The following is a 20,905-nucleotide window of genomic DNA, read 5'->3' as shown; positions in this document are numbered from 1 at the left end:
TGTAACGATATGAAAATTTCATATCACGATTATTGTGACCAAAATTATCACGGTCATCATAATTATCGTGGTATTGTTGAAATGTGCTCAAAATGTTCAGAAAGTACTGATACACACACTGAAATAATTTAACCAAGTTGCATTTGGAAAAAACAAAAAACAAATAAAATAATAGGCACAATGTACTTTTTGTTGGCAGAAACATTCAAATATTAACGTGCAAACATCAAATATACAAATGTGCATTAAAGATGGCACCTTATGGACACTGTTTGACCATTTTCCAGATCAAGTTTGAGTTGTTTGATTTTCTTACTCATAGATAGATAGATAGTCTCTCTCTCTATCTCTTTCAAAGTGCGGTAATCAAACACGGTTATCATGATAATTAGAATTTAAATGGTAATACTACTGTTGGGAATTTTACCGTGGTTATCATTAGACCGGTAATCGTTACATCCCTAGTGTTAACCCACTTATGTGTGTTTAGGTCACCTGCTATGTTGATTGTAGACCAGAGGTTAATAAATAATAAAAAAAGAAAAACCCAGAATGGAAGAAAACAAACATGGACTCTAATGAGGGACTAATGTGTTTTTGTAGGGGAGGGTGTATTCAGTTGGTTGCAATATAAAACTTCACTACTACATGCTACTAAATATCACACACTCAACCTATACTGGCAGTAATTGTGGGCTGCATCTGCATTTAGGGCTGGTGCGGTGAAGAAATTCCCCCTGGGGTGGTTTTGGGTGTCTGAACAGCGATATATGCAGTACTAGTGCAGTGGATACACTGCTTACTATTCTCTACTTTGTTCTATCACAGTATCATAATGAACTAAAAATATTTGTGCACTTCTCTTGACTGAACAGCAGAAAAGCATGTAGGTTATAGTGGGAAACACTAAGAAAACACTTTTAATAGTGACAGAGTGTGACCAAAATGTTTTTACACTTGTGTTTTGCACTGTTACTTTGGCAAATAAAAAATAGACCCACTGTATTTTGGAGTATTTTGTATTTTGGAAGCTGTAACCTGTAGTTGTAGTTGTTGTAGTTGTAGTTGTTTAGCAGCACCAAGACATCACCTCACAGAACTTCTACAGACTCCTCTGCAGACTAAATGAACCCCTGTTAACCTAGCGATCCTAATAGTACCAAGCAATAATGCAGCACTATCTGTATTTACATTGGTGCTGTGTGCATTTAAATTTAATATTAGTGGACTAGGAAAGCTTGGACAGTGCTGCTATTTATTTATTTAGTGATGCAATCTATACACTTCCTATGAAAAGCAGATCAGATGACGAATCCAGATAACAGCTCTGTGAGAAACAATGTTGGTCATATTGCTTCATGACAAAGTGAACAACTGTGAATGTATTTGTTGTTGAGAACCCTTGCCATCCACTTTGGTTGGCTTGTCAGTGGTATGGTATGAAAATGTTGCTGTGACAGCTCTGCTTGTATTCAGCTTTTACCAAAAACCAAAAACTGTGCACCAGTTCAGGGCTGAGCGTGCCTTTGAGCAGCAGCTCCTAAACTATGGACCCATCTGCCTCTGCATATCACACACACCTCCTCTGTCTGGTTTTAAATCCCTTCTTCAAACCCATCTTTTCTCCTTGGCTTTTGAAAACATGTGAGATGTTTGAAGGTACTATCTTTATTCTATTGTTTTATTTGGGAGTGGTTTATTGTTCTTATTTATCTCTTTATGTATTTATTTATTTTGTTGTTTTTAACCAGTATGGCTTTTTAAACTATTCTTGTATTTTATTCTTTTTATTTGATTTTATTTATTTTTCTCTATAGCACCTTTTTTTCCTTTTTGTACAGTTTCTATGTCTTTAAATCTATTCTGTATTTTATTCTTCTATTTTGGTTTTAATTATTCTCTGTACAGCACTTTGGTCCACTGCAGTTGTTTTAAAGTGCTTTACAAATAAAGCTGGATGGATTGGATTGGATTTACCAGTGCCAGAAAGGTTTTTTGTCAGTTATTCTTATCCCATTTTCCTTATTGGGTCTCTCCTTTTTTCCCCCATTCACAAATTCACAGCCGTTGTGGCAATCGGATCAAGTCGAGCCAGTTTTTCTGACCTCTGACCTCAAGGCTTCTGCCCCTTCTGTGCTGGTGAAAAGGAGCGAGGCACAGATCTTGTCTTCATTTTCTGTCTCAGCGCTGCTCAATTTCAACTTGGCCTATTTGATATTCCGCAGCGGGACGAAGATGTCATAGTGGCAGCGGAGTCTAGTAACAAGCTGTTACAGGGTGAAGAGTAGACAGGCATGATGTGACGCTCTCATCTCCTTCTCGAAGCGATGTCGAGTAGTGAATATGTGTCTGTTTGCCAGAAGAAGCTGTCACAGAAATTACACTCTACATGCTCTGTGAGCTGCAGCTTTGGTGAATTCACCAGAGGAAATGGGGAAGTCTTTTTATATGTTATACACATGATTACTTAGTTTTGTTCAGTGACTATAAATGATCATGCAGTATTCTGTGGACTTGTCTTTACTAGGGATGTACGATATGAAAATTTCAAATCACGGTTATTGTGACCAAAATTATTACGGTTATCATTATTATCGCGATATTGTTGAAATTGTGCTCAAAATGATTCAAAAAGTACTAATACACACACTAAAATAATTTAACCAAGTTGTATCTTGTAAAAGACAGAAAGAAAGAAAATTAAATAATAGCCACAATGTACTTTCGGTTGGCAGAAACATTCAAATATTAACATGTAAACAATCAAATATACAAGTGTGCATTAAGATGGCACTTTATGACCACTGTTTGACCATTTTCCAGATAAAGTTTGAGTTTCCTTTTCAGAGATCGATCAATCGATAGATAGATAGATAGATAGATAGATAGATAGATATAGATAGATAGATAGATAGATAGATAGAGATAGGATAGAGAGATAGATAGATAGATGGCTGCTGCTGCTTCTCCAGGAAATGTGCAGTACCTCTAATTTTCAAAGTGCGGTAATCAAACACAGTTATCATGATAATTAGAATTTAAATGGTAATACTAACTGTTGGGAAATTTACCGCGGTTTATCATTATACCGGTAATCGTTACATCCCTAGTCTTCACTTTACCTGCTTTTTCTCAGCTTGCTGAAGGTTTTGCTACTTTAGTTGAGATTTCTTACTTTTTTTTTTTTTTAAAGCACTAAAGAACGGGTGTGAACCTGTTCGATTCAGCTGCGTGGGCGGAGAGTGGAATACCAATTGGAATGTTGGGCCAAAAGGTTTTCCAGTTGAGAAGCCAGAGGTGTGCCCCTTCCTCTAATGCATCAAGTACTGTTGCTGCTTTGCATTACAGTGTGTGAAGATGCGTGTGGGTGGACAAAGTGGTACAATAGCTCAGCCTCGCTGCTTCTTGGATAGTAAACTCAACCTGAGTGCAAAATGTGTGCTTACTATTTAAATTTCAGATTGGAAACTAATTGAACTGTCAAACTCTTTTGTAGCTGGTTTGAATGGCTGCAAATAATTATTTTCTGCATTGATTAATCTGTAAAAAAAATTTGTCAAATCACCGAGACTGCGGAGTGGGCTGCAGTCTGCTGGGTGGAACTGATCTGCATTGCAATAAGTGACTTCATTAGTAGACTTTGGAGCCGTTTTGTTTAGGCTAATGGTAGGGCTTCCCTCTGTAATATAAAGAAGAACATTGGCTAGTTTAGGGGTATTTGAACAGAAATTTGCCAGTACAAATACTGGTTTCTAAACTATACATTTTTCTTTGTTATTTTTTTTTTTTACCACACTGGCATTATTAACTGCAAAGGAAATTTACAGCATAAAAAATGAATTTGTTTACTGTGACTTTAAAGACCAAGTTCATTAAACAACACAAATTAGTGTGAAGTTGCAACACAGAAAATGTGCAGATTGGAGTTCTGTGGGTGATCCAGTACCGCTGCGCGAATGTATGAACACACACAGCCAGTTCTTTTCAATAATGACCAACACAATCTAATAAGAGCATCAGGTGCGTGGATTCTACTCACACCACTGACGCAGCATGTTACTGGAATATGACAAATACAAGTGTAGGTTTTCTGCATGTATTACAGTCAGTGCTGTGTTAGATTTGGAGATATTAGTGGATGAATGTGACAATTTAGTATCTAAAATAATTTGAAATTGTAATGTCCAACCTGTTTTGGAAGGGACCGAACACTGCTGTGGGAGTTTTCCACAGAGGAAATTAAAGGAGAAGACCGTGACACATGACAGAAAGGGGTTTCATATTCTAGTTGCCATAGCATTGATTTCTGACTTCCACAATAGGTTTGTGGTCAGAAGTTACATTGTTTGTTGGATGCTATATATATATATATATATATATATATATATATATCAGTAATATGGAAGAAACACAGCACACTCTGCATTTCCATGAAAAACACTGCTGTGCCTTTTGTCATTATGGGAAAGTCAGAGTTCATTAAACCTCTGCATGACTTGCTGTTGACCTCTCCTTTCTACCACCTGCTATCTGTTCTCAGCAGCACTTTCTTCATATGCAAGTCACAGCCATGTCAAGGCAACATGGGCTGAATTTGGTGTTAAATAATGGCACAATTGGCTGTGACACACAAACTGTATTAAATCACATTGTATCATTTAAATATTGTCCTCCATAGTATGAGCTCTGAAACATCAGTTTTGTGAGTAGGAGTACTTTTGCATTGACTGATGCTGAACAGATGTACTCCTTAGATCAGTGTTTCCCAACCACTGTGCCGCGGCACATAAGTGTGCCGTGAGAAATCATCAGGTGTCTCGTGGAAGATTATCTAATTTCACCTGATTGGTATTGTAAATGAGCAACATGATATAGATATGTACGACTGCACGACTGATCGGCCCTGATGTGGGTTGGGGTAGGGGGGCTATGCCTCTATTATACTACGATGGACTGGGGTGTTCCATCTGAGGGGTTGCTGATGCACACCTCTCAGCTTTCTCATTCCGAACTCCCTGCGACAATGTCACAGTGAATAAGTAAATTGAGATGAGATTTGCATAATATTTCAATAGATATACTTTTTGTGACATTTTTGTGTGGTGGTATGCCTTGTGATTTTTTTTAATGTAAAATATGTTCTGTTTGCTCAAAAAGGTTAGGAAACACTGCCTCAGATATTGTATTTTGTTATCAGACAGCCTAAAATAGTTGAAATTATGAACTGCTCTACGGCACAAAAGATGAACTTAAATGAGGTTATCAATACACAAACAATAGTTCAATGATGGTGTTAGGTGTGCCATAAAATTTCCTAATGATAACAAAAAATATTGACTTATAAGTGCAAATGTATAAAGTTGGAAGTCAGTGCAGATTCTGGTTTTGTGAATGAATCCAAAACCAGTTAGTGTTGGACACAGGCACAGGGGAAAAAAAAAAAAAAAAGAAAAGACGGAAGAGTCAGTGTGTATGGTGGTTTCACTGGTGGGCGATCTCTGGCCCAATTGGTCAAGAAGACGAGGGCTGTGGGAAGCAGGGGGGTGATACAGGAGAGGAGGAGGAAGTTGGGATGAAGGGGGGGATAGCTTTAGCCTGGGCTCCAGCTCCAGCTCCAGGCAGCCTACCAAGTGTGGGGTATAATCTGACAACACTCAGCCAAGACACATGCAGGGTTAAGACCAGGCACCCTACCAAGACTGGGGCCTGTGGGGACATCCTGGTGAGAGCTAAGCCTTGGATGGGCCTGGAGCCCAGCCAGCAGCACACACACACACACACACACAAACACACGGGCAAGTTGTGTACGCCTGTTAACGCCTGCACAGCCTCATGTACACACCACACACACACTTGTGTATAGAGATGCAGGCACACACTCACTCACATGCAAACAACAATAACACACATGGGGGGAGACTTGGACTAAAAGGAGAAGGAAGACCAAAAAATGGCTGCAGACTGAATGGAAGATTTAGAGTGTGTGTGTGTGTGTGTGTGTTATTCAGTCAGACCTCCCAAATACAGCTGGATCTCCTGTGTATGAAATTAGCCTAATCGAGTTAAACCAACATTCGGTGGATGTCTGTTATGCACTTTTCCTTTGGACTAATTAAGCTGTCAAAGTTTGCTCCAAGTGGAAATCACCCTGCCTTTTTGGATGACCTTGCAATGCTGACTGACATTTTCTCCTGTTTTTTTTTTTCTCTTTCTATTTTCCACTCCTTGTTTCTCTTTCTCTTCCTCCTCCTCCTTCTCACTGTCCCTCCACAGATTATGTTTATTTTGAGAACTCGTCCAGTAACCCACTGCTGATCAGGAGGATAGAGGAGCTGAACAAGGTGAGTGCCAGTCTGAGGTTGGATTCAAAACCACAAAAGCACACATCTCATTTCTTTGTTTTCAAGACTACATGTTTTTTTGTTGTTTGTTTTGGCTATGAAATTCTTAATTGCTTTTGGGTGATTCAAAAAAAAAAAATTCTGGTGTTTTTGGGTTCTCATAAAGCTGGATTTTGTGTCTTTTGTGGTAATTGGAGCCCACAATAAAATAAACACCCTGGACTGTGGGATAAAAAAAAAGGCTCAGAGTGTGCTGCTGGAGTGTAAGGAAAAATGCCTTGTTTGTGTATTCTAACAGTCTGCATTTAATTGTTGTTTGTTAACAGTATTGCAAGATGTCAGCTCAGGTCCAGTGTTTAAGATGCGTAAACAGAGTTGCGTCTATTTGTCAAGGGTGGGTGGGGGGGGTGGGAGGCAGGTGTTACCGACTGTACCAGCATTCTAATTCCAGACTTCCGTTGTAACAACATTCAGGGAAACAAGAAGGGGAAACACTGTTACTGTTGTGGTAGCAGATAGTTATATTAGTCTTCTCAACTGGAGTAATTGCCTGTAGTTAAGTGATTCAGATTTATTTATTCACATATTATTAACAGTATGCGCTCAGATACTCTCTCAGACACTGTTTCTAACCACCACTTTCATAGGGGTTCCAAGCAGGCTGAAGAGATACAAATGTCATACAGATCATAGATTGGTTAATTCAGAATCATTGCTGCATCAATATAGGTTGGCTCTATCTTTATAAATCAATCACAGATTTGAGTCTAAAAAACTATAAACCGCAATATAATATTTTATTTCAGAAATTATAACTTTAAAGTTTTGTCTGTCTCATTTGTTATGTTAGTTTTTCTTGAAGTTGCGCTGAAGATGAGGTCACAGTAACCCTTAAAAATCCACTTTTGGTCAACCTCCAAAATTTCCCCTTATGTAGATGGAGGGGTTGTCATTCGTGGAATCTGGATTCACTTCACAGACTTCCTTGTTTCCTTTTTTTGTTTTATATATTCCAGTTCTTTTGCTATTAGGTTTATTTCCTCCTGTACTTATGCACTTTTCCAATTTCTGCATTTATGAAAAGTGGAAACAAAAAATTAAATATCACATAAAAAGGTTTTATGGTTGGGAAAGAGGGATCAGTTTTTTGTATGGATATCAGTGACTATCGTAGTCATGTTCTTTAGATTCTTCTAGTTTGTAAACTGCCTACCTCTGCTATATCTAATTCAGACAACAATGGATGGGAATATTGGCTTTCTGTAAACTTGGTTTAAAATTTGCAACACATTTGGATGAAAACCTTACCATGATCTTCTTGAAGTCCCTTCTCTTTGTCAAACTCTGAGACATCAGGCAAAGGATCAAAATGCTGTGGGGTCCCACTTCATGAAGGGACATTTGGTCACCTGCATAGATGATGTCCCTGTTGATGATGATGATGATGATTAACTTTATTTTGAACATAAGTAGGAATAAAATTGAAAGATGAACAAAAGACAATGAGATATTGCAAAGTTAAAGTAATAATAAGTTAGCCAAAAAAAGAAAAAAAGTCACACGGTGTAGCACTATTTCATTGTGGCTCTGTAACAACACTTTATGTCTGAAATGGAGTAGGAAGAAGCCCCGCTTATATTGTCCTACTCCAAATTTATATGACTTGGCTAATCAGTTAATACATGCACTTCATAAAAAAGAATCAGTCAGTTATTAAATTATTGAAAAAAAAGATCCAATTATAACTTACCATCAATAACTTTTACAGTTGTACTCCTGTTCATTGTTACTATTTCTCTGGAAAATAAAGTTTTTTTACATCTTAATTTTTATGATGTTTTCACACTGTTTTGTATTTGTATTCCACAAAACCACTCCACAATATGAAATCCACATCTTTTTAAGGTTTGGTCTAGTGAAATATTGTTTCATATTTAGTCTCTCTGTTTACAGTGCATGGCTGTCACTGTGTGTGAATGTGGACCAGAGTTACTAAAAGTCTGGAACGGACTAACACAACTCATTTATGTATTCTTCGAGTCAGCTGTTGATAAGGGTCAAGTATTGTACAGCTTTACCCCTAGATGTGACTAAGTATCACACACTGGAACAAATAAATTGGGATATTCAGCTGGAATTAAACTGTTGTTTCAGTTTTAATGTTGCTACAATGTGTCAAGATTTGGCTGTTTGACTGAAAGTACAGTAAGTCAAAACTCCTGATAAATGACAGTTCAGATGTGTACTGTCATATCAGTACAAGGGTAGTGTAGCTCTGGAGGTTTGTCTGGTAAACCCCAGCCTGCCGTTCGATAAGTGCTCAGTCAAACAGGCCTGTCTGTGCAGACTAGTTCCAGGTGCCCGCTGTCTGTCCCGTGTCCCAGGCCTGTGCTCCATAATATGGAGGTTGTTTAATGTGATTGACACAGCGCTCAGCCTCAGCCTTCTATTCTGCCTGTCACTGTCACTCTCTCTGCTCCTCAGGGATCTTTGGATTTTACTTCCACCAGATTTGAGACGCAGGTCTGGAAACTATAGAACAGTCATTGTGAGCTGAAAAATAAAAACTGTGACAGCCCCTAGTTTCCCAAAACTATTGGACATAAACAGAAGTAGAATTTGGATGAACTGATTGTTTCCAGAATAATGCAGCCATTTATGAACCATTGTCTCTCATTCAATGCCTCACATTGGTAAATGTTTAAAGATGAATGGGTTGCTTCTACTCAGTCACCATGCAGTTAGATCATCCAAAGTAACAAGTAAAAGAGATGGAGAAACTACATTTTTATGTCACTTTTCCTTTCTTAGGTTTTCACTTTCATCTTGGCACATTGATATGTGTCTGTTTTGTCATTGCTCTCTTTTTTATTCATTAATTTATTGGCAGATAATGATTTTTTTTTTATTCCATAACTATCTATTTAACGATTTAGTCTCTAAAATATCAGTGCCAAGTTGTGGAAAATGTCCATCAAAATTGTTTCCTAAAGCTTAAGGTTCTACCTTCACCTGACCAACAGCTATAAAACAAATAAAGTAATGGAATTCACCAAGTATTTATACTACAGTTAAAAACAATATTGGAAAGCAAGAGCTTGGTAATGTTTGAGGGTTTTGCCTAAAAATGGCTTGACTGACGCAGCTCTATATTTGTCAGAAAATTTGGATTTGTGACAGGTAATACAGAGCATATGTTATTTCTTCTGCATTACTGTCAAAGTTCCACAAAAGTGTCTTGTTTCTGAAGCCAACAATTTGGACAACTTTCATGAATGAGAAGCAGAGTAGAATGTGTCTCCAAATTACAGGTGTGCGATATGACGATATTAGATCATGAAGGATTATAACATATCAACAATCTGACGAAGCAGAGAGAATTGACGGGGGTGTTATAGGGGGGTGCGTTCCGTGCCGCATGTACCCCTCAATGAGTACACGCAGTGAAAGTGAAACTTCAATGGCAGGGCAGGTCTATCAAACTTAAGACTTGGCCCCCACAGAGTTGGGCGTACTTGACTCCGCAGACATCTGTGCACATCAACCTGTTTTTAAATCAGCTAAAATGTGCTTAGAGGTCTTATTTGTGTCTTTGTGCATAAGAAATCAATCTCAGTGAATCCCCAAAGGAACATTGTGTTGGTAAATGACAGTTCTGCAAATGTACAGGATTTCAGTTCTGTTCAACATGTTGATGCTCATATGAACTATGTTTTCAGCTCAAAAATGTCCCATTTCAGCACAATTAATGCTATATTTTCATGTCACAAATGGCCAAGTTCTATTTGAACTGAATTGACCTGAAAAACAAATATTCTATTCTTTTAGATTCCCCAGTTTTTCTTCCCAGATTCTCTCCTACATATCACATGTTTTATTTGTACAGGTTCAATCTGGAGTATGGTGCTGATCCATCCTGCTTATGTTACGCCAATACATACATGAAGAATGTCACACGGCACTGTTTAAATTAACAGTTTTCTAATAATAAGCATTTTTATAAAGAAATAACAATTGTATATTGTTCTTTCCTCTTTAGTCTGATGATAAACTATCCAATAAATAATTGTGATCCTAGTTTTTGCACAGGGATCATTAGTGTAAACAGTGACATGGCTGCTGAGCATCAGTGTGATGGGATCCACAACAACCATGTCACATCCGTCCACTGACACATTTAGTGTTTTTGTGTCAGCTGGTATTGTTTTTAGATCCACAATACTAACATTATGAAGAAGAGGAGAATTATCAATAGTAAGTCTATAAGTTTATTCCTAATAAAGTACTGGTACTGACCAGAGCATCATGGGTAATGTCACGTCCATCCACTGTCACGTCCGTCCACCAGCAAAAGTTTTCACATACACGTGCTATTCCAAATCCAATATTTATGAAAATAGAGCTTCCACTGTCAAAGAATATCAGTAGTCTGTGCACAAATGGATTAGCATTATTTCAACACACTTCTATGCATTTATGACAACTGTTTTTGTTTTTTTTTGACAAAAATGGCCACTCATTTGACCCCCTAAGGAAATTTTAGCCGAAATGTGAAATTGGTTTGCTTGATTATGAAAGCTGAAAGTCCGCAGACACGCGCGCACTCGCATAATGCCCACAGTATGCCTGACATTAGTCCTCCACATATAGGTCCGTCACGTTGTACTCTTAGAATACCGTATGTCAACACTACGAACCTGTTCAACCAGCTGAAGAGACAGCGTCCCAAACAGTGTGAGAGTCAGTCAACCAAATTGTTTGGTTGCACTGTTCAGAAACTTGCAAATTAGTCTCAAAGGTCAGTGTAAAGAATCGTGATAAAATTGAGATTGTGATTTTATTTTTTAAATTTCCTTGATATGATATTTTTGCCATATGGCCCACCCCTACTCCAAACGCATCTCAGGTATTCAGATCTCACTCTGCTCCATGTGAAAAACACTCATCTATAGCCTAAAACAGGGCCTAAGTCATTTCAAGTTGAACAGGTGCATTTCTCATGTTCTTTTGCACATGTTGGTCACTGTGTCGCTTAAAAGACACCAGCAACTTTTCAGGTGGAATGATTTCTTGCCCATTACTCACTGCATGGGGTGAGACGCTGAATAAATCAATACACCTTATGCCTCACCTGTGTGGCGGCTGACTCAATGCACTTCTACATGTTGCTTGCATGTGTGTCTGTCCTCCTTTCTACAATAAGTTTTCCATTGACGTTGTATCAATATGATGTCATTTCACAATAGATTTAGTTTGGAAGTATATATGCCAGCTGTAGGCTCAGCCCTTTGCTATCCGTGTGCTTTACTGGTTTTCTGGTTCATGGTGTTCTGCCCAACTCTATTATGTCTGTAATGTTTGTGCCTGTGCTTAAGGACAAGGCTGGTATAGGCTCAATAGTATAGACAATTATCAACCTATTGCACTAGCCAGTATCTTGTCTAAAGTACTGGAGAAAATTCTGCTAGAAAAGCTAGAAATGTATGTTCTTACTACTGACAATCAGTTTGGCTTCAGAAGAAAACATGGGACTGACCTGTGTATATACAGGGGTTGGACAAAATAATGGAAACACCTTAAAACATCAACAAAATCTAATTTAATATGGTGTAGGTCCGCCTTTTGCGGCAATTACAGCCTCAATTGTCCGAGGTATTGATTCATACAACTTGTGAATTGTTTCCAAAGGAATTTTAAGCCATTCTTCAGTTAGAACACCCTCCAACTCTTTTAGAGACGATGGCGGTGGAAATCGACGTCTTACTTGAATCTCTAAAACTGACCATAAATGCTCAATAATGTTGAGGTCTGGGGACTGTGCCGGCCATACGAGATGCTCAACTTCATTAGAATGTTCCTCATGCCATTCTTTAACAATTCTAGCTGTATGGATTGGGGCATTATCATCTTGAGGTGAAGGTGTTTCCATTATTTTGTCCAACCCCTGTATGTTCTTAAAGAGATTGTATCTAGGTACACAAGCCTTCATTCATCAGTATTTCTATGCTTTATTGATGCGTCTAAGGCATTTGATAGAATCAACCATGAAAAATTATTTGCAAAATTGCTAGCTAGAGGTGTTCCCATGTTCTTAGTGAGAATTTGAGTGGTCTGGTATGCACACCAAATGTTCCAGGTTCAGTGGGACAATGTTGTATCTGCTCCATTTCATCTTAGTAATGGAGTCCGGCAAGGAGGAATCTGATCTCCTATTTTATTTAATGTGTACATGGATGAAATGTCAAATCAGTTAAACAGGACAAACACTGGATGTCTTGTGGGAAACACAGTTGTCAACCATCTGATGTATGCAGATGATCTGGTCCTGCTCATATAGTGCTGGGCTGCAGCAGATGGTGAAGGTATGCTCTCAGTGCGGCATAGACTATGACATCAAGTAGAACTCTAAGAAAAGACAAAAAATGATAGTTAGAAGTGCAGGGGACAGAAAATCAACTTTTCCAATCTTTTATTTGTCTGACAGTCCTCTGGATGTATGTGAGGAAATTAAGTACCTCAGTCATGTCATATCCGATGACTGGACGGATGACAGAGACATCCATCCACAGCGCTGTCAGATTTATTCTCCAGCTAACATGCTGATAAGGAAGTTTTCTATGTGCTCTGATTCAGTGAAGTGTTCTCTATTCAGAACCTACATCACACCTTTATACACTGCTCAATTGTGGTCAAACTATAAGAAAATGAGTTTGCAGAGGCTCCAGGTAACCTATAATTATGCACTCAGGTTTCTGCTTCATGTCCCTCACTGGCATAGTGCCAGTCAACTGTTTGTGACCACAGGAGTGCACACTAGTGAGGCACTATTAAGAAAGTTGATGTTTAGTTTGATGTGTCGCCTGGATCCATCACAGAACCACATGATAGAAGCTCTAGTTAGCCCCTGAAAAGCTGCTATCCTTTCACCTCTAAACTGAGACGGCATTGGTGCAAGAGTTTATATATTTTATAATGTGCTTAATTTTTTTAATCTCCTTTTTATTCTTTTTTATTCTTTTTATCCTTTTTATTCTGTATGTTGTGTGCTTGTAGTTTATGGACTTGTGTCTGCAATAAAGTTTATTGTTATAGTTCAATGTCAAGTGATTTATGTTCCACCTCAGAGAAAGAGGGACAGACTGTGCACTGGAATAGTTTTTTCATGTCTGTGACAAATCCAGATGGTAGCCTACACTACTTGAAGCTATAGTAAAAGGTGTCAGATATACAATATCAGGATGTGATATTAATTTGACTGATCATTTGGGTTTTTCATGGTCAATTTTTGCTGTAACTCACCACCTTATGTGAGAAATGTTTTGTCCATTGCTGTGGGATGCTTGACAGACACCTGACACAACAACTGTCATGCAGTAGGTATGGCCATGCCAGTTTAACGTGGGTACTGCTGAAATGGGTCACCTACCTGGTAGAACATATCCCATGTGGCTCAACGTGGTATCATAGTGACCAGGGTTTGATTCCTGGCCCAGGCCCTTTGTTACATATTACCCCCCCCCCCCCCCCCAATCATGTCTCCTGTCTATACACTGTCTCTAATAAAGGTAAAAAGCCCAAGAAATACCTTTTAAATTAAAAATTTCTTTTTAAGCTATGGAAATTTGTTATTTAGAACTCAAAATAGGTAATGATATTTCCTCTCTTGATGTAAAAATCAACCGTAAAACCACATTTTAAAGATAATATTTGAAGAAAAGGTTCTTTATAGCAGAACATGGCTCTGGGCTAAACTAGAGTGTTTGTGTCGCGGTCTCACCTTTTTCCATCCCTAATAAGTTTGCATCCCTGAATTTTTTCTGCAGTTTAATGAAATTGCCCAAAAAAAGAGCGCAAACCTGCCAGATTGAGACAAGGACACTGTAGCAAAATTCTGCACATGGACTAGACCTCAGGGTTTTTCTTTTTAATTGCATTGTTTTTTTGTTGTCTTTAACTGACTAAAAATTATATATTTTCACAAATACTGGGTCCATCTTATTACATTCGTGTGAAAATGGCTCATTGGCTTAATAGTGGGAGAGTATTCAAAGTGAATATGAAAATAACCAATGGGACGTGAGTGAAAAAGGTTGCTATTATTTTTCACACAATTAACTAACATCAGTGGTCACAGAAATTATATTATAGGGCTATTCAAGGTATCAAAAATGTGCGGGAACCCTGCAGCTGAGTATATTTCAGTCCTCCTTTCCATCACAGGGTGTGATCGTGTTCACACCAGCAAGAGAATGTGGATGCATTCGTCCCAGACCACCTGTGAATGCATCCTGAATGATCCAGGCCGCATGTTAATGCATGCTCAGGATGCATGTTAATGGGACATGTGAACAGGGCTCATCTGTCCACGCAATATCACATTATCCCATTGTTATATTCATGCAAGTGGGATTGTTGATGATATGCAACACTTAAAAGAATCACAGTCTATCAATATTTCAATTTCTACTCTTAGAAAACATTTGTGGTTCTTTTGTGTATGGAGTCAAAAAGAGGTAAAAGCCAAAAATAAATTTTAATGGTGCGTTACATCCTTTTAGACTTAATGTTACTGTAATGTATCCAGTGTTTTTCTTTCTCAGGTAGCATTTGATAAAACATTGATATGCAGCTCCCAATTTAAACTCAGTGTTGCATGAGCACACCAACAAAGTGTTACTGCATTATTCTACCTAATTACTCCAAATGATCCCATCCTGCCTTTGTATGGCCTCTCAGAAGTGAGCAGTAGCAGATCCTCATGCCTCCATGTCTTCATCACTGCAACACTTGATTGTGATTTTGGAGAATTGCAGTAGTCTCACACTGCAGTTGGAGGCAAAGTTAAGAACTATCCTCATCACTGGGTTTTTTTGGTTTGTGTGTGTGTACGTGCGTGTGTGGGTGCTCAATGTGCGGCACCACTTGTTGCCGTGGTAACGCCGATTGTCTCTGGTTTGCAGACAGCCAATGGGAATGTGGAGGCCAAAGTGGTGTGTTTTTACCGACGCAGGGACATCTCCAGCACACTCATCGCCCTGGCAGACAAACATGCAAGTGAGTGACCGACCGTAACCTGACCAGCAAATATTAGGCATTAAACATGCCAGTTCACCATTTCAAATGGCTCTGTTTGGAAAACCTCTTCCCCTATTTTCCACTACAAAGGTGTAGTGCTTTTCGCATCTATTCCAACAAGACCTAAAACTGGAATAGACAACTCTTTTTTATTTGGCTTGATTTTCTGACTTGTTTCCACACCACATTTTGTTAAGGAAGATAAAAAATTGAACTGTGTTGCAGAGCTGAGAGATACAGTCTAGACTGCAGCCCCTCCTTTGACGGGCCTGTATGCAGACGACATTCGATCTGCTGGGTGTATCAATGTGACAACACCTATGCACATGTGTCTGTCCTTTTGAAACAAAGGTGTCCAGCATTTTACTTGCATGTATTGCTGCTCTACAGAGCTTGTAGCAAACTCTGCTGCTGTAACTGCAACTGGTGACAGACTTTGAATAGGCTCGTCTTCAACTTGCATTGTGCAGCCTTCTTACTATTCAGCATTTTCAAAAGAAAAAACAGTTTTTTTTTTTGTTTTCTGTTGCACATTTATTTAAATGGTGATGGGAAAGAAAGAGAGGCTAATGTTGTGGTTAGGGATGTAACGATTACCAGTACAACTATAAACGGCTGTAAAATAGCAGACAGTTAGTATTACCATTTAAATTGTAATTATCATTATAACCGTGTTTGATTACTGCACTTTTCCAGAGAAAACACCTATGTAAAGATCTGCTTTTATGTCACATAGTTGAGTATAGTTTTAATTTATTACAATTATGATTTTCTATACCTAATATTTGGAACCAATATTCACTTTTAAAGTCTTCAAAAGGTTCGTTAAGCATCTGTGTGTTATTTATGCAATAAATTATATACATTTTTCAAATTCGATTTTATATATTTTTTTGTGTTTTTTGTCCTTTTGTGTTTTTATAGTAGGTTAAAGTGAAAAAATAATAGACAGATGATATAGATAAAGTTGTGCTGAAAAAAACAGATCCCAAACATGGGTATAGTAAACATTTGTTTATATAGTATATAAAGGCAAAATCAAAAGGGCTGAAAAATGGACAAAACAGGCTCAGACCACTAACGGTTAATATTTGAATGTTTCTGCAACAGAAGAGACATTGTGACTATTATTTTATTTGTTTTTTTTTTGTTTTTGTTTTTTTTTTTTTTCAAAATGCAACTTGGTTAAATTATTTCAGTGTGTGTATTAGTACTTTTTGACCATTTTGAGCACAATTTAAACAATACCACGATAATAATGATAACTGTGATAATTTTGGTCACAATAACTGATATGAAATTTTCATGTCGTTACATCCCTAGTCGTGGTAAATCTAGGATGCTAAATAGTCTCAAGCGTCGCAGGTAAACACAGGTCTATTGGTCAAATTGCAAGAGCCAGTTTCAGCTGTTCAGGTTATATCCCAGTGGTGAGTTGGAAGTGATGCCTTCAGGACACTGTTCCAGTGTGACTGAATTCAAAGAGTAAAAGAAGAAGGGACAGAGGTAGGATTTATTCTAGCTGCAGCATATTCTCTTCTTTTGTACAGGACATGTTTTGGCCTCTTTTGATCATAATGTGATTGTACTAATTTACTTCTGTCTTCTCTGTTGTCATGTTTATATGGCACATGTTCTGGTTAATTGTAAGGTGACATGTGAAAGTAAGTCCTCAGAATATTAAATGACATGGCTTAAATTGATAATTTAAAATTAAATCATTTCTGCTGGCACAATTTTCTCGACCCTGATATAATTTTAATTTAGTTAGAAGACACAATGACGTTACATAAATCTACATTACACACTTTCTCCCTTGCTGTCGACAGCCAGATGTTGCCACAGGTCTTTGTTTCTTCTGTCATTTCTAATTAAAACCCCTTTGCAGATTTATGTAATGGGACCCCATCATGCAGTGTTTTGTAACATTCTGAAGCAGTAGAAGTAAGAGTCTTCCAGCACCAGGCTGCCTGTGAAAATGTATATGAAGAAAACCTGAGTGGTGATTGACAGTTCGACAGTCTGACTTTCAGAGCTTCTGTTCAGACACCTTGACTGGAGCTGTTTTTAACAAGTTTCCCTGACAACACTGCCAGGTGATTTAGTTACTCAAATGTTTGAGGTTAACCAGATTATCGTGTTAGCAAACTATCTTTTTGTCCAAATATTGGCTCTCCAGAAAAGCCAACATGGTGATGGCAAAAACCCAAACTCCTGGCCATAAAGTAGCACTTTAAAAAGCAGTCTGAGGTGGTGATAAACACAAGTACCCGACATGAACATACTAATATCTAACAGTCCAAGATAGGGGTGTCTTTGGCAAGAATCTGGCAATACGATACAAATCACAACACTAGGATCACGATACGATATATCATGATACTGTTAAAAAGGCAATTTTTTTGTTTGTTTCTTTTTTAAAAATGATTATTTCCTGGAAGGACTGAATTACAGCAGAAATATATACAAATACTAAACTCATTTTTATTTGATTACAACAGGATCTAATGCTATTTCACAAATTTTTTCTAATTCTCCTAGTTTCTTAAGGAACTACCATCTGCCTCTCAGACAGTAAAAAGTGCTTTTAGGATGATTCAAATAACCATTATTTAATAAAACAGTGTTAAATAATAATAAATAAGGTATGAATAAAGAAAAACAAACAAAAAAAAAAACCTCCACCATATCTGCATTTGAATAAATACCTAAAAATATCAATACTGTACTTTTTAATATTGATACAGTATTGTGAAATGAAATATCACGATATATTGCAGAACCGATATTTTCTAACAGCCCTAGTCCTAGATAATTTCTGTGAAAAATGATAACATGAACTTCTGTAATTATTTCTATTGTGTATGGATACCATTCATTATTGTTGTATACTGCACTGTGTGGTACCATAAGAAGTTCCATATTTATTCTGGTTATCTTATAGTATATGTTACACTGAGTCTTTGTTTGCAGCTCCAAACATGGCCTGTTTCCCATTTTAAGGAATTGTTTGTAGCATGAGTCTGAGACTTGCATGTTTGCACAATTTTCTGAACTGATCCACTTTGTAGGCCCTGCATCCAAACTCATTAACATGGATGTACAGTTAAGTGGCAGAGTGGACTGTGTTCTCTCTGCATCCGCTCTGAAATAGCCTTTATGTCCTCTTGTGTCTTTGATGGGTTGTAGAGTGAGAGATCATGGCAATGATATGAAACAAAGCAGAGATCATTGTATCCGTTGTTTTTCACCATTTAATGAAATATAATGTCATTTTTTTAACAACCCAGTTAGGGACTAAATTCATTACTTACATATTTTTAATTTGAAAAATCAAATGACAAAACTCATTTTGTGATGTCTTCTTTTTTGGTGGCACACACTTTATTATACTTGAGGGTAGAGATGTAACGATATGAAAATTTCATATCACGGTTAATATGTCATTATTACAGTTACCATTATCATTGCGGTATTGATGAAATGTGTTCAAAATGTTCAAAAAGTACTTATATACACCAAGTTGTAGTTAGAAAAAAACTAATAAACTAGAAAAGCACTCAGAGAGTGCAGACCTCCGCCAAGGCAGCCCCCCCATCCGATCACCACCAAAATTTAATCATTTGTTCCTTGTGCCAGTATCAACATTTCCTGAAATTTTCATCCAAATCCGTCCACAGAAGAAGAAGAAAGTCAGTAATAACAAACATGGAGACGACAGAGGCAACACTACTGTGATACTAATGTTGCAGCATTTTTTCTGGTAAGGTTTCAAAGTTTAGCTTTAGAAGGTAGAGAAAAGAGAAATGAGTGATAAGTTTGGTTTTCACTTCCGCTGGCGGCAGTCCACACCGCTCCGTACTCCCGCTGCTATTCTCTGTCTGGGTACTCATCCTCCATCACCTGGAAAACAGATGGAATGTACGCAGAGGACGGACGGAACGCTGCGTCTGTATCTGTCTGTGTCTGGAACATTACTGTCAGTCAGCCTTACTTTGATCATTTATTTGGTTCAACCTCCACACTCTTCACACTCCACACACATTATTCCTCCTCCTCGTACCTGCTGCACTGAACTGGGAATGTCACACAGACGTAAGTGGTATCAGTGCATTTGTATCGGATTACTTTTATGAATACGAGTACGAGTACACACACTGAGTATCGGAGCCGATGCCCGATACTGGTATCAGAATTGGTGTATCCCTAATTTTAAACAAATTGAATGGAAACTATGAAACATTATTGTGATGAATATCTGATTAGTGTAAAGTCATGTAAATAATTATCTTGCTACTAAACAATGAGCTGTATCATATGAGAGACAGCCAATAGAAGTTTAACTGTCAAATGTCTGTAGCTAATGTTGGCTTCATGAGAATCCCCAGGCTCCGTACAGAAGCCAACCTGTAGACTGGGACTGGGTGTGGCAGACTGAAGGCTGGCTCTTGGGCTGTGAAAGTGTGCGTCTCAGAGCCTCGAAGCGTCCAGTTTGAATGAACACATACGTGAGTCTGTGGGACCGTTATGTGCTTTCATGTGTTTGGAAGTGATTGTGGACCGCAGACTCCACAGAGGACGCCTTGGGGTGTATCCGTGATTGTTTGTTCTGTCAGGCCACACAGTGTGTGTATGGAGTGTGTGTCCCTTTTTCACAAACTGTGTGTGTTTGCACATGCGGCTTTGTCTGCACACTGCTCTTTGGAAGCACTTCTGCTTAGTCTGGTGGAAACGGACTTTTATTTCTCCACTATCATCCACTAAAATTTAAACAAAACAGACATTAGGGGATTTTTTATCAGCCTTGTGTTCTGCTTATCATAAGTTTTACTGAAAGCACCATTTATTTGATTGTACTCCAATAACTGCATGTATCCAGGATCCCTACGATCATGAAAATCAAGGAAAAGTCATGAAATTTTAAATTCTCCTCTTTCAGTTCAGGGTTTTTTTATACTGTATATTGAATTTTTAGTGATAGTTACATGTCAATCCCATAAACAGAGCATTGAATGAACTACCAGTATTTTCCAAATATCCAAAGTAAGACAAAGGCTTAAAATAATTACACTGTCTTTTATTAAAACATGAAAATTCAGACTGCACATTCAGAGAGGTCAAACATTTCAGTGAAATAAGTTGCACTGCATTACTTTGGGAGCAATGAAATTAATTAATTCTATCTAATTAATTCTGTACTGTTGTAAATATGGATTGCAGATCCACATTTTTCAGTTTTTTTTTTTAAAGCTGATATTTTCAAACTTCTCTGACTCTTGTGTATATTAAGAAAATAAGAATAAGGAATTCTCAAAACAAAAGCCTGTCAGAGTTAGACACTAAAAGACACTGGAGCGACACTGAATATTAAGTGGAGGGGACCTTAGGGCTTCGGTGTTGGGTTTTTGTAGTCATCCTTTGACTAAAAACAATGCAATCTGGATGTATTTTTTTAAAATCTGTATTGTGACAGTCCTTAAAAAGCTTAA

The 20,905-nt window shown here is 37.9% G+C and overlaps 1 protein-coding gene across 3 annotated transcripts in view; it reads left to right on the top strand.

The window, feature by feature from the left end:
* Window positions 1-20,905, top strand: part of mta1 (metastasis associated 1) — a 71,895-nt gene that overhangs the window by 8,921 nt on the left and 42,069 nt on the right. For all 3 annotated transcript variants that reach the window (XM_030127235.1, XM_030127234.1, XM_030127233.1), the window contains exons 2-3: window positions 6,274-6,341; window positions 15,302-15,395. In XM_030127235.1, coding sequence (XP_029983095.1) covers window positions 6,274-6,341; window positions 15,302-15,395 — 162 coding nt within the window. The remainder of the gene's footprint in view (window positions 1-6,273; window positions 6,342-15,301; window positions 15,396-20,905) is intronic.

The sequence above is a fragment of the Sphaeramia orbicularis genome, chromosome 22, assembly GCF_902148855.1.
Source record: "Sphaeramia orbicularis chromosome 22, fSphaOr1.1, whole genome shotgun sequence".
NCBI lineage: Eukaryota > Metazoa > Chordata > Actinopteri > Kurtiformes > Apogonidae > Sphaeramia > Sphaeramia orbicularis.
The sequence above is the reverse complement of the archived record's forward strand: the minus strand, read 5'-3'. Positions and strand labels throughout refer to the sequence as shown.